The 14989-nt window shown below is 42.3% G+C and overlaps 1 protein-coding gene across 1 annotated transcript in view; it reads left to right on the top strand.

The window, feature by feature from the left end:
- The window catches only part of CAPRIN1 (cell cycle associated protein 1), an 82317-nt gene extending 68561 nt beyond the window's left edge, over positions 1 to 13756 (top strand). The window contains exons 15-19 of the mRNA XM_065402379.1: positions 1931 to 2081; positions 2715 to 2909; positions 3498 to 3598; positions 10469 to 10532; positions 12388 to 13756. Coding sequence (XP_065258451.1) covers positions 1931 to 2081; positions 2715 to 2909; positions 3498 to 3598; positions 10469 to 10532; positions 12388 to 12452 — 576 coding nt within the window. The 3' untranslated portion in view covers positions 12453 to 13756. The remainder of the gene's footprint in view (positions 1 to 1930; positions 2082 to 2714; positions 2910 to 3497; positions 3599 to 10468; positions 10533 to 12387) is intronic.
- Positions 13757 to 14989: the final 1233 nt, after the last annotated feature.

Below are 14989 nucleotides of genomic sequence, written 5' to 3'. Positions count from 1 at the left end.
TCTCAACTCAGTTGATTCACCTCAAAGCTGCTTACCTTTCGGGGAAACAGAACACAGTGGCAGGTCAGCTGAGAAGATCCTTCACCGATCAACACGAGTGGTTGTTACGCCCAGATGTAGCCAGGTTTATCTTCCAACTCTCGGGGTTTCCCCAAGTGGACCTTTTGCAACAAGACCCAATTGAAAATGTTGCCAGTTCTGTTCCCGGGGGTCTCAACCTAGATCCCCAACAGATGCCTTTCTCCTGTCCTGGGAGAATTCCCTTCTATATGCCTTCCCTACAATTCCTTTGTTCTTCAGAGTAGTATCCAAAAATAAAAAAGGACCATGCTCGTCTCATCCTTTTAAAGTACTGGCATGGCCCTTTCAGTACTGGTACTCCGCTTTCCTGATTCTGTCAACAGAGCCTCCTCTATTCTTCTTGTTGGATCCAGACATAATTTCTTGAGACCACTCCAGCCTCCACAAGTGCTCCATCTCACAACATAGATGCTTCAGGGCTGAATCCCTTTGAAAGGTCCTGCTCACAGGATGTCCAGAATGTACTTCTAAATAATGGAAGACCCTAACTAGGGTCACTTACTTGGCTAAATGGAAGTGCTTCTCCATTTGGGTTAATGAGAAACGTGTATCTCCTCGGCAAGCACCCCTGAATATTGGCTGGACTATCTTCTAGATCTAAAACAGAATCTGACTGTTCTGTAATGGTGCATTTGGCTATCATCTCAGCTTTGATGTATGGGTGGATAATAGATTATGCCCTCAAGTGCAGGTCCCCATCCCTCCTTGAGATCTCAGCTTAGTCCTGGCAATTCTAATGGGACCCCACTTTGAACACCTTGTGACTAGCTCCCTCCTTCACCTTTCTATGAAGGTGGCATTTTGAGAGATTTAGTTTCAGAACCCCCTTATACAGTTTTTTTATAAAGCTAAGGTTTATCTTCAGGTGCAACGAAAGTTCCTTACAAAAGTACTCTCTAGTTTTCATGTTAACCAAACGATATATTTGCCCCTGTTTTTTCCAAAACTCCATCACCATAAGCATGAAGAAAGACTTCACTCATTGGATGTGAGAAGAGCATTCGCTATCTACCTGGAGTATACTAAATCGTTCTGGACTTTTACGCAGCTTTTTGTTACAGTTGCTGATCGAGTTAAGGGCCAAGCCAGTTTCCTCCTAGAGAATCCCTTTCTGCATCCATTTATACTACCAGCTGGCTAACGTGACCTTGTCATCTTGAGTACTAGCATGTTCTGCTAGAGCACAAGCAGCTTCTGCAGCTTTCCTAGCTCGCGTATCACTTGTTGACATTAACAAAGCAGCAATTTGGTCATCAGCCACACCTTCTCTTCTCATTACACCATTGACTATCAGTCCAGAGATTATGCCAGTTTTGGGCGGGTGGTCTTGCAATCACTATTCAGATAAACTCCGAATCCACCTCCATAGACGTTTGCTCGAGAGTCACTTTACTGTGGAAATTATGTTCAATAACTCGAAGAAGAAACGGTTACCTACCTTTCTGTAACTGTTCTTCGAGATGTTCCACATTTCCATTCCACAGCCTGCCCACCTTCCTCTCTCCATCAGAGTACATCCAGTACAAAGGAACTGAGGGAGGTTGGGTTGTCTCCGCCTTCTTACATCACCATGCATTGGCATGGGGCGGGGGCGCTCCAGCCATCCTGACGGGTACTGCTGAAGGGGTTGTGGGGGGGAAATGACATCTGTGCACAAAGTGCACACCCACCCACAATGGAGTGGGCATGTGCAACACATCTCAAAGAACAACAGTTACAGAAAGGAAGATAATTGCTGCTTTTGTCAGTTTATAAAGCATATAGTCTCGGATTGTATGCAAAAGACATGTAAGTACAAAATGGGAAAATGTAGACCAGAGAGATACTTAGTTTTTTCCTACCATTGTAGGTATTCAATATGAATGCACCTGTTCCTCCTGTCAATGAGCCAGAAACCCTAAAGCAACAAAATCAGTACCAGGCCAGTTACAACCAGAGTTTCTCCAATCAGCCTCACCAAGTAGAACAATCAGAACTTCAGCAAGAACAGCTCCAGACAGGTAAACTTGTTAGACAAAATTAAAACATTATTTTAGCCTAAAAGGGAGGCTTCCAGTGGAGGATAATCATGGAGACCAAATTCCAAGAAATCTGGCAGCCGACTTAAAATTAAATGGAATTTAGAATGCGTAAAATTTTGTTCTTCGGGGGAGTCTCTACAAAACTGAAACTCTTAATGAGGAGAATCCAACTGAGGGGAAGTTCTGCATGTAGAATAAATTTTTTTTTATGGAGCAGTGTCGCTGCCTCTGGGCCCTATGTTTAGCAACTTCATGGAAAGATTGTGGAAGTCACTTGAGAATGTTTCCACTTGTTTCAGGCCTGTGTGGTGTGAAGTTTTTTTCTTTGTCGATTTAAAAAAGAAAAAAACACCAGTGAAAAGTTTAATTGTACTAACTTGAGGCCTGTTGACACTGACTTCACTGAACACTAGACATCTTGCATTATTTTAATATTGTGGAGTGTGTCAGAATAGCAACTTTTAGTTCTGCAAACCATCTGTCTTTGGGTTCGTAAACATTTACTGCTGTGCTTGATGGTACTAAGGCAGACTTGATTGCTTTAAATTGATACCTTTCAGTGTTTGGGGAACATAGAAAACATAAACTTCCATTGTTGGTTTTTTATTATAGTGGTTGGCACCTACCATGGTTCCCCGGACCAGTCCCATCAAGTGGCAGGTAACCACCAGCAGCCTCCACAACAGAATACTGGGTTCCCACGTAACAGTCAGCCTTATTATAACAGCCGGGGAGTGTCTCGTGGTGGATCACGCGGCACTCGGGGCTTAATGAATGGATACAGGGGACCTGCCAATGGGTTTAGAGGTAAAAAATAAATATATATATATATTTTATCAAAATTTTGAGACTTTATCTGAATTTTTTTTTCAGGATCACAGAATGGCACGAGACCTTTGTTATGTTGACCCTATTATTGTTTAATACAGAAACATATTGGGAAGATATTTAAGCTTGTGGTGGTGGTATTCACTTTGTTCTATCTTAACAAAGCAGTTTAAATTCTAGGCTTCAGCTGGACTATCTCTGAGAACTGAATGAAGAATCATCTTTTGTTCAATGTTTGTGCAGTGCCTAGCACAACAAGGTCCTGGTCCATGACTAGGGTTCCTGGGCATATGGTAATACAAATAATAAATAACAGATTAAACCTGTACTAAAGATTATCAGAGAAACATCCTCAGATACCACCTCCCCAGTTTTTTACAAGGTCTTAATGAGAAGATGTAGGTTATTTTACAGATGTTTACACAGTCTGCTGGCACACAACACTTTTTTATTCAAGTTTTTTTCTTAAAAGTCAATGAAGTCCCTCAGTGGCCTTTTATGTGTGTAGCATAACTTATGAAGACAGGTTATGTGCCCTTCAGTAAGCATTTGTATTCTAATCCTTAGGAGGGTATGATGGCTACCGCCCTTCATTTTCCAACACTCCTAACAGTGGTTACTCGCAGCCCCAATTTAATGCTCCTCGGGACTACTCCAACTACCAACGGGTGAGTTGACATTTAAATTGAAATTATAGGAATAGAAAAATCAGTTAAACTAAATGAAATAACTTGCTTAAAATAACTGGTAAATATTCTTCTTAGAGTTTTAATTGCAAAATCTCGACAACTCCGTATCAAATGTGTTTAGTTTACAAGTAAAAGTAAAGCTCCCTGCTCCACAACCATCCAAATGGCCAGTCTTACTCACCCTGGGATTTGAAAATAAAGCTTTTTTGTGACTTCACCAGTAAAAATTTAAAAAAATTTCTGTCATTTATCTGTGAGCAACCCTTTACACATAGATATACTGGAAAATATACTTTAATTCTGCAGTTGGAACTTGGTTAATGAGTCTGTTGATGGATGAGCCAGAATGGAATAGTTTACTTTCTTACAAGTTTTGGCTCTGCAATGCTAACAAATAAAATGTAATAACTGTATTACTAAACAGATACACTCCCTATGTTTATATTGTTATATATCTATATGCTTGGCAGAATTTGCTTTTTTTATTATTTCAGCTGCTAATATTTATTTTTAAGCATTTTTTAGATTTATCACTTTAAATTTTCACAGTTGCACAAAATTATGGACTTTAAGCATTTTTTAGATTTTTATTATGGCTGTCAATTAATGGCAGTTAACTCACGTGATTAACTCAAAAATAAATCGCAATAAAATTAATTGTGATTAATCACACTGTTAAACAATAGAATACTAATTGAAATTAAATATTTTGGATGTTTTTCTAAGTTTTCAAATATATTGATTTCTATTACAACACAGAATACAAAGTGTACAGTGCTCACTTTATATTATTTTTATTATGAATATTTGCACTGTAAAAATCAGCAAAATAAATAGTATTTCTTCTTCGAGTGCTGTCCCTGTGGGTGCTCCACTTTAGGTGTTCATGCGCCTATGCGCTCGTAGTCAGAGACTTTTAGTAGCAGTCCCCGATTGGATCGCACATGCGTGGTCCCTGTCTCGTGCTGCTGCAGGCAGTTTACCGATGCTGTGCGACTAACCCCCACTCAGTTCCTTGGCTAGGAGTGGGAGCAATCAGCAGCGCCTCTTGCTACTTTGTAGTTAATTAGTTACAGTCCGTTATTTAGTTTCTTTATTAGCAGCTACTTAGCTTGTTTCCCTTTTTCTTTTCTGCTTTAAAAAAAAAAAAAAAACCCTCACAGCCAGGAACTTCAGAAAGACAGCTGTTTTGAGGGCTCTCAGCGCTTTGCCTCCAGGCTCGAAGTGCCTGTCCCTGAGAGCCACGATTGGTGTGTTTTGCTGCCTGTGTGTTAGTGCCTCCAATGCAGGCACTGACAAAGTGTTGCATTGCCTCAGGCTCACAGAAAGGCAGGGAGTGGAGAAGTCTCTCGGACCTGTCAGGGCATGAGGCTTGGGAACACCCCCCACCCACCCCCCCCACACACTTCGCCAGCCTTGGCTTCGGACAGGAATGCTTTCCCCAACCCTACATTGGAGTGCCACGCTGGGCATCGCTCGAGGAAGCACCTGGATCCCCTCCACAGGGCGGGGGGGAGCCCCATAGCCGTCCCACGGATAATAATAGCACCGGCTGTGTTGTTAGTGCCGGGAGCTCGGGTAGCTGAGCGCTTCGGCACTGCTGCAGAGACTTCGGGGAACGGCTCCAGCACAGACACTGAGGGGAGGTTGGAGCGCCGTGCCTGCACGCCACAATCTACAGCCGCTCCACCGGCAGGCATCCAGTGCCGGCACCGCCTGTGCTGTCAGTGCTGGGAGCTGAGATGGTGGTAAACTCTGGCACCGCTGGAGCCAGAGACTCTACAGGAGCAGGCTCCGATGCAGGCACTAAGGGGAAATCAAAACCCTATGCCTCTGCACTGTGATGTATGTTTATTCTGCGGGCAGGCATCCAATACTGGCACCAGCTGTGCTGTCAGCACCGGGAGCTGAAGTAGCGGAAATTCCCGGCACTGCTAGAGCCAGAGACTCTACAAGAGTCGGCTCCGACACAGGCACTAAGGGGAAACCAAAAACCTGTGCTTCCGCACGCAATCTACAAACAGCAGTGCGGTGCCGCTACAAAAGACAGCTTCTTCAAAGGTGCACCCAATATGCACAGAGGCGCAGCCAGCAGCGCCACCTTCTCCTCCGCGGTCCTGGCACTGACAAGGAGGCAGCCCCAGGGGCCAATCAAACCAGCACAGCAGCAGTTCCTCAAACAGAGGGTTCTGGTATTCAGCTCTGCCCCTGATCTCCCCCTATTTGTGGTACTGATACGAGAATGATTCCCTCGGCACCAAGTCTCCCTGTGTCCCCAACATCACTCACTGTCTCGCTCCTTATTTGAAGGAGGAAGATGAGGAAGAACAGGGAGCTATTCCATCATCGGCTCCTATCCATCAGGAGTCAGTCAAACCAAGAGTCTCTCCTGGAGCATATTATGCTGTTCCTGGGTACTTACGGTGGTATGGGGACTCCCATGCCAATGGGCATACTGGACTCCATGGGTCATATGCCCCACACAAGGGGGGGACTGCCTGCCACGGCCAGACCCAGCACACAGTAATTCCCCACAGCTTCTGTTCCAGCACCCTCAGTGGTACCAGGGGAAGAGGAGGAAGAACCACCCACTTGCCATCATTGTTCACAGGGGACACGTTAATGCCTCCTCCCTCCTAATATAGGGGATGATTTCAAATTGTTCCATGGCTTATTTGGGAGGGTGGCCCTCTCTGGATATCTCCCTTGAGGAAGTCCTTGTGATACAGCATGGGCTAGTGGACTTTTTTGCATACATCCGCTTCGTTTAAAAAAAATTTGCCCTTCATATGAATGAGGCACTGATGGCCCCTGTAAGGGTCATTCTGTGGACCCCTGCAGCTGCCTCTCTAGCCGGCGGGAGGTCCAACGGGAGGTGTGTACCAACAAAGGGCATGGACTTCGCATCCAGTGCCTAATTTCTTAGTGATACATGCAGTCCAGCGACGTGGCATGCAACAACAGCCCTGAAACACAACTCATGATAAGGACTGGAAAAGACTGGATCAGTTTTGGCAATAAGGCTTACTCCTTGCCTACCCCTCACCTCAGCATAGCCAACTATGCAACATCACTTCATAATCTTGATGTTCAGAGGGCATTGGCTTCTTACATAGACAGGACTAAACCATCCCATAAATCACCCAGACTGTTTCTATCCATCACTGAATGCTCCAAAAGGAGCACCGTCTCTAAATAAAGCCTTTCCACGTAGATCCATAATCGCACAAAACTCTATCATCAGTGTGACTGCCAATCCCTCAAGGGGATTCGCTCACATCCCACTAGACCCTTAGCCTCCACGGCTTCCCTGCACAATGTACCTATGACGGACGTTTGTAGAGTTGCTGCCTGGGCCTCAGCCCATACCTTTAGACAGCACTATGCCTTAGAGCAGCCGCCCTCCCCCAGTGTTTACCAGAGCGGCCGGACGAGCACCGGGAGCAGGGCAGGCTCCCTGCCCTGCGCAGCTCCGGGAAGAGGCTGGAACGTGGGGAAGGGGGGGCGGAGGGGCTGTGTGTGGCTGTTACTCTAGGCAGCGTCCCCAGCAGCTCCCATTGGCCAGGAACGGGGAACCACAGCCAATGGGAGCTGCTGGAGGCAGTGCCTCAAGCAACAGAAACGCACAGCCCCTCCGCCCCCCCTTCTCCATGTTCCAGCCTCTTGCGGGGGGCAGGGCAGACAGGCAGGGAGCCTGTCCTGCCCCCAGTACATGCCGGGCCAGATCCTGCCCCCCGAACCCCTCCTGCATCCCGACCCCCTGCCTCACCCTGCATCCCTCCTGCATCCCAACCCACTGCCCTGAGCCCCATGCCGCACCTCTCCTGTACCCTGACCCCCTGCTGTACCCTGCACCCCCTGCACCCTGATCCCTGCCCTGAGCCCCCGCCGCACCCTGCACCCCAACCCCCTGCCCTGAGCCCCCGCCGCACCCTGCACCCCAACCCCCTGCCCTGAACCCCCTGCTGCACCCCGCACTCCTCTTGCACCCCAACCCCCTGCCCTGAGCCCCCTGCCACACCCTGACCCCTTGCTGTACCCCTCATCCTCCTGCACCCCTCACCCCAACTTCCTGCCCTAAGCCCCCACCACACCCCTCCTGCACCCCCTGGGGGCAGGGAGGGGGCAGAGTTGGGGTGGGGATTTTGGGGAAGGGGTTAGAATGAGGGCAGGGAAGGGGTGGGCAGGGGTGGGGCCTCATGGAAGGGGTGGAGTGGGGGCGGGGCCAAGGGCGGCGGGGGCGGGGTGTCAGTAATGCGGCCCTCGGGCCAATGCACTAGTCCTCATGTGGCCCTCACGGTCATTTGAGTTTGAGACCCCTGCCTTAGAGCAACAGGCAACATCTGAGACTTCCTTCAGATGCTCTCTACTATCAGAGGTCACGACTTTAACTCCGAAGCCCCTCCTTCCATCGGAGGGCACTGCTCTGAAGTCACCTAAAGTGGAGCACCCACAGGGACAGCACAAGAAGAAGAAAAGCAGATTACTCACCTTGTGCAGTAACTGAGGTTCTTCAAGATGTGTGTCTCTGTGGGTGCTCCACTACCCTTGCTCTTCCCCTCTACTTTAGAGTTTTCTTATTAGTCTCTGCAGTAGGGAAGGAACTGAGTGAGGGTTGGTCGCACAGCGTCGGTTAACTGCCTGCAGCAGCGCGAGACAGGGACCACGCATGTGCGACCCAACCGGGCACTGCTACTAAAAGTCTCCGACTACAAGTGCAGGGGCGCATGAACACCTAAAGTAGAGCACCCACAGGGATACACATCTCGAAGAACCTCAGTTACTGCACAAGGTGAGTAACCTTCTCTTTTCAATTAACTTCATGCAAGTACTGTAGTGCAATGTCTTTATTGTTAAGGTATAACTTACAAATGCAGGTTTTTTTGTTACATAATTGCTCTAAAAAACAAAACAATGTAAAACTTTAGAGCCCACTCAGTCCTACTTCTTGTTCAGCCTATGGCTAAGACATACAAGTTTACGTTTACAGGAGATACTGCTGCCTGCTTCTTATTTACAGTGTCACCTGAAAGTGAGAACAGGCGTTCGCATGGCACTTTTGTAGCTGGTGTTGCAAGGTATTTACATGCCAGATATGCTAAACATGCCCCTTTATGCTTCAGCCACCATTCCAGAGGACATGCTTCCATGCTGATGATGCTCGTTAAAAAATAATTTTAATTAAATTTGTGACTGAACTCCTTGGGGGAGAACTGTATGTCTTCGGCTCTGTTTTACCTGTTTTCTGCCACATATTTCATGTTATAGCAGTCTTGGATGATGACCCAGCACATGTTCGTTTTAAGAACACTTTCACAGCAGATTTGACAAATCGCAAGGAAAATACCAACGTGAAATTTCTAAAAATAGCTACAGCACTCGACCCCAGGTTTAAGAATCAGAAGTGCCTTCCAGAATCTGAGAGGGCCGAGGTGTGGAGCATGCTCTCAGAAGTCTTACAAGAGCAACACTCAAATGCGGAAACTATAAAACCCGAACCACCAAAAAAGAAAATCAACCTTCTGCTGGTGGTATCTGACTCAGATAATAAAAATGAAAATGCATCAGTCTGCTCTGCTTTGGATTGTTATCGAGCAGAACCCATCATCAGCATGGACGCATGTCCTCTGGAATGGTGGTTGAAGATGAAGGGACATATGAATCTTTAGCGCATCTGGCATGTAAATATCTTGCGACAGTAGTGCCATGTGAACGCCTGTTCTTACTTTCAGGTGACATTGTAAACAAGAAGCGGGCAGCATTATCTCCTGTAAATTGTAACCAAATTTGGTTGTCTGAGCGATTGGCTGAAGTGGGACTGAGTGGACTTGTAGGCTGTAAAGTTTTACATTTTTATTTTTCAATGCAGTTATTTTTTGTACATAATTCTACATTTCTAAGTTCAACTTTTATGATAAACAGATTGCACTACAGTACTTGTATGAGGTGAATTGAAAAATACTATTTCTTTTTTTACAGTGCAAATATTTGTAATAAAAATAAATATAAAGTGAGCACTGTACACTTTGTATTCTGTGTTGTAATTGAAATCAATATTTGAAAATGTAGAAAACATCCAAAAATATTTAAATAAATGGTATTCCATTATTGTTTAACAATACAATACATTTTAAAAAAAATTTAATCGCGCGATTAATTTTTATTCAAATTTTCACAACTGTGGTAAATTATATGGGGGAATGTCAGACTGACTAATGACAGTAAACATTGAGATTCAAAAAGTTAAAGCTTTATAAACTGTTAAAACACATGTCCAGATATACAAAGTCAATATCTGTAAATCAGCAAATCATAACTCTTTTTACTATTCATTTGCTAGTCCATTTGTAACAAACCTAAGTCAGAAGTCTGAATCACTCGATTCTGACCCTTAAGTTCTCAAGTAGCATTTTTCTTTCTTTGCCTAGCTGTAAACTTTGATTATTTATCAATATTATTCGTCGGTTTGTGTGTGTACAGTGACATCTACATTTACCAATAAAAATTGTAATCCTTCCAAGCCTAGATATGTTATGTAAAGTTTAATCACTTAGTCTGTGAAAACAGTTTAAGATGTTTATTAGTTGCTAATGAACCTAACTCCTTTCTAGTCTCGTGAGGCAGATTAGGATTTCCTGCTAAGAATTACAATTCTGTATTTTGTCCGTGCCCCCACTGGCATCATTTAACTGAATTCATATACTGAAAAATGGATGGGTTATTTCTAAATATTCTTGAAACTTAATATTTTTAATAGCAAATATTTAACTTTCTAAGGCACAACAAATGACTGCAGTGGTTTAATGAAGATACCTTAATTTACTTTTCTCACTTTTACACTTTCTTTAGGATGGATATCAACAGAATTTTAAACGTGGCTCTGGACAGAGTGGACCGCGGGGAGCCCCTCGAGGTAATACTCAAATGATATGTTCCTAATTCTACTGAACTGGAGTTTCTGATGCAATCTCTTAGAGGGTTGTGGATCAGAAAACATTTTACCATATACAACTAATAGGCCACAATTCAAAAATACATTTAAACTTTCCTGGAACTTTTGTTGGAAGTTGTTAGTTGGCTGTTGAATGAAGTATTTTTGTTCGTAAGAAGTTACATTTGTCTGCTGAGATTTAAGTTTATCTTCGCATCCACACTATTCAGTTGCCTTTTTTTCTTACTAAAAGAAAATGAGCCATGAAAACTTGAAAATGTATTTTTTGGTAAAGCTTTGCACCCATTTCACTGCTGCCCCTACTAACCCAATTTGGAATTTTAATTTTTTGCTGACAAGATTTGCTAGAATTTTGACCGCAGGCTTTTCTTTTGTATGTTTTCTAAAGCTCCCTTGACTTCTGAATTTGTATATTGATATTTCTTCAATTTCAATAAAGATGTGTTGCGTTACTTGCAGCCTGTTGCGGAGTATTTTTTTTTTGGTCGACATATTTACAAATTCTGCCTTTTGTTCATTTAGTTCCTAGAGTCTGCAGGAAAGTGATTATTTTTAAAGTATCAATTCCTATAGAGATGGGTGTTTTTTCCCTTTGTAAAAATCTCCTAAAATATTTGCAGCCTTATTTGCAGCTGCACTGTGTACTTTATTTTGAGAATGAAACAAATATTAATACATCTCTACCCTGATATAATGCGACCTGATATAACACGAATTCGGATATAACGCAGTAAAGCAGCGCTCCGGGGGGTGGGGCTGCACACTCCGGTGTATCAAAGCAAGTTCGATATAATGCGGTAAGATTTTTTGGTCTCCCGAGGACAGCGTTATATCGTGGTAGAGGTGTATATTGAAATCACTCAATCATATATGAGCTTAAACTAAATGTTTCTCAAATAGCCAAAACTGTAGTTGAGCTAATCTTTCTGCATTTGAACTTTAATTACTTTTCAACAATACTTCCATAGTTTTTCAACAGGCATTTGGTAACTACATTGCATGTTCTCCATTTCTGCTGCCTAAAATATTGAAATATATAACATTAGCCAACTCGTGGAAAGGTCTGTATGCGTTGTCAAAAGGAACTGTCCTAATAAATGGTGCGATGGGAATGGGGATTGAGAGTCTATCTAATCGTGGTGAAGTTATAGCAATGCTGTCCATAAATATATTCCAAATAGGAAAGTAAAATACAGGTAAGTATTTGGCAGAACGGTGGATTGATTGAAGATAGGTTTTTTTTAAATTGATGTGTCTATCTTCAACAGAACAATAGCTTGTGATCTATTTTCAGAATGCTGTTTGAGACTTTCCAGTGGCTCGATACAAAGGAGCAGGAAAGTGAAAGCAAACCTGCGACTGGCTGTTTAATAATTTAAGAGACCCTTTAGCTTAATGGCTTTAAAATAAGAATTTTTTTTAAATGCTAACCAATTATTTTAAAAAAATCTTAGTTTAACTTGCACTGGATCTGTTATCCCATACATGTGTGGGTGACTTGTGTCAATAAGTTGCTGTTTGTTAACTGAAGGGGAAAAGCACTTTAGAAGTTAGGTTAAATTCATCTAAGATTCTGAGAATATTCTGAAAAATACCAAGAGGGGGGGAAAACCAAGGAATTGATTAGATGATTTAATAGGCATACACGTGCGATTGTGTTTCAATGGGTAAGGATATTGACCATGTATTAGTGCAGTAAACATATACCTGTGAATTCTAAACCAAAGTTATTGAGACCAAACTTGAGTCACACCCTTTATGAACTCTAAAATGGTCTGATTTGATACAAAATTTAAATGCTGTTTTTATTTTCTAGGTCGTGGAGGGCCCCCAAGACCCAACAGAGGGATGCCTCAAATGAATGCTCAGCAAGTGAATTAAACTAATCCACAGGATTATATTAAACGCCAAAAACACACTGGCCAATGTACCATACATGTTACCAGAAGAGTTATTATCTATTGTTCTCCCTTACAGGAAGTTCATTGTAATGGGACTTTTTTCATTACCCAGAAAGACAGGACTACAGTTGTCAGCTTTATATTACCTGGATATGGAAAGAAACAACATTTACTCTGCATGTTCTGTCCTAAGCATCATCTTGAGCCTTGCACATGAGATTCAGATTTGTTATTCTTGCTATGAGTAAAGCAAAAAAGGCAATTTCAGGGTGATCAGATCTCCATGGTTAACTGAAGTGGCAGAAAAAAGCAAGACTGCCTCACTTCTGACATTCTATAGTGATGCAACAAATAAAATCGGCAAATCCCTAAAGATTTTATTCTGATGGCAGTTGATAAAATTAAACTTTCTCATGAAAGAAGGATGGAAGAAGTGAAGTGTGGTTTGGCAGAGCAACTGCATTTCAGCTTTTTCATGTTAAAATGAAGCACTGAACAGTTTAAGATGCATAATGATGCATATATCCCTAACTAGACAAATAAGCTGACAGCCAGCTTTTGATAGACAAGACACACCCTTAGCTACAGCATTCTCCATCACCAGGCTCAGTTTACTGTGGCTAAGGATACATAAATTGCTTTTGTGTAACTGCTGATATAATTGTATAAGGTTTTTTTTAACCCTCCTTCCCCCCCCAAAATTAGCTTTGATTGGCACTTTAAAACTTTTGCAACAAATATGGGATATAATCTGGATGGCCACTTGTATATTTGATGTGAAGTATTTAGATATCTCTCTTGAACATATTTAAGTTTCTTTGATAGCAATGACTTTTGTAAGGATTGGTATTGTCTCTATCATTCCTTATGACTTGCACATTGTCTGTCACTAATACTTGACCTTGCTGTATTATCACCTAAATAACTGATACAGGTACTGATGGAAATCTCTAATGGATAATCATAACACTTTTGGTCACATGTCCTTTTGTCTTTCCTGCAGCCTGAAGGTTTTAAGAAATCTCAAATGCCCGCTGCTGCTGCCCTTTTAATTGCTATCTTTTGAAAAGCACCAGTATGTGTTTGGATCGGTTTCCCCTTTTAAGGGAAATGACAGCCAGCAGTTACAGTTCTAACGGTATAAGCAAGACAAATAAAACATGTTTATAAAAATTGTATTCTGGAACAATGGTTTTCAGCTACTGATGCAGACTTAACATGATGGGGATAGACATTTCATAAGCTTATTCTCTAATTCACTTTACAGATTTACATAAGCCTTTTGTTCCTTTTTAAATTATTCCAGAAGTTATAACTCTCACACTTATTATCCGTTGTCTTAATCCATACTAATTGGATTAACTGGGAATTTTTTTCTTTTCCATGGAGACTTTCATGTTCGTCAAGTCAACATATGGTGTAGAAGAATTAGCTTGGGACTGGGAGTTGGGAACTCCTAAATCTTATCCCAGTTTTGCCACTCACTTCCGGTATGATCTTGGTCAAATTGGTTAATCTTTGTGCCTGTTTCCCTATCTAAAATGGGGAGAATACATAGCTACCTCAATAGAGGTGTTGAGTACAAATGCATTTTATAGCACACTGAAGATGTAAAGTGCTATAAAGGGTCATATTAAGCAACAGCCACATTATCGAACAGAGGATGTTTAATCACGAGGTAATGGTATTGCTTTTACTAAACCAAACTGAAGGGTTTGCTGTCATTTGGAGGATGTTTTATACTGTGTCATGACAGTCTGAAACTTTTTTGACTTAGTCACATGTCTTGAGTTTGGGACTTTCACTTTGTCATGACCAGACTGTAAAGACCACAGAAATTAATTACAGGTATTGTACTTACTTGGAGGCATCACAGTTTTGTGGAAGCAACGGTAAACAGTCATCTTGCAAACACATTAGTTGCTTGGGATGGCACTTTTTTCCATAGCAATTAAATGATATACCTTGCAGTATGATGGCAAGTCACTCTTGTGACCATACAGCAAACTGCTGCTGGTGCAGTCCCATTTAGTTGTTTGTTGCTATTTCCTTACAGTTGGAAAAAGATAAGCTTTTTAATGCTGATTTTTAGGAAAATAAGGGAGTCTTCTCAATGTTTTCCTTTTAATCTATTTATAAATAAGTAGTAGACAAATAGCCGTTCAGCTTTTTGCTGCATCCCAACTGACTCTTAAATAATTTTAGTTTTTCCTTGTACTTACAACATACTTAACTGAAGGCCATTGAATAGATCCGGACATTCCATTTTCCAAAAATGTGGGCGTATCCATTTATTTCCAGTGATATCATTTAAGTGAACTAATAAAATGTGGGTAATTGAGACCTGTTATTTTAAGGTGTTATCTTGTGAGCTTGTGTGTGAGAATGGCCTTTAGGCAGTATAACCCTTCTACTGTATGCTAATGATACATAAATGTACTATAATCATCTGTAGTACATAAAACAAGTGCTTTGAATACATATGTAGCCTGAATGTTCACTCTAATTCCATTAATC

This window comes from Emys orbicularis, chromosome 4 (genome assembly GCF_028017835.1).
Source record: "Emys orbicularis isolate rEmyOrb1 chromosome 4, rEmyOrb1.hap1, whole genome shotgun sequence".
Classification (NCBI taxonomy): Eukaryota; Metazoa; Chordata; order Testudines; family Emydidae; genus Emys; species Emys orbicularis.
Note: the sequence above shows the minus strand (reverse complement) of the source record. Positions and strands in the feature narration are given on the sequence as shown.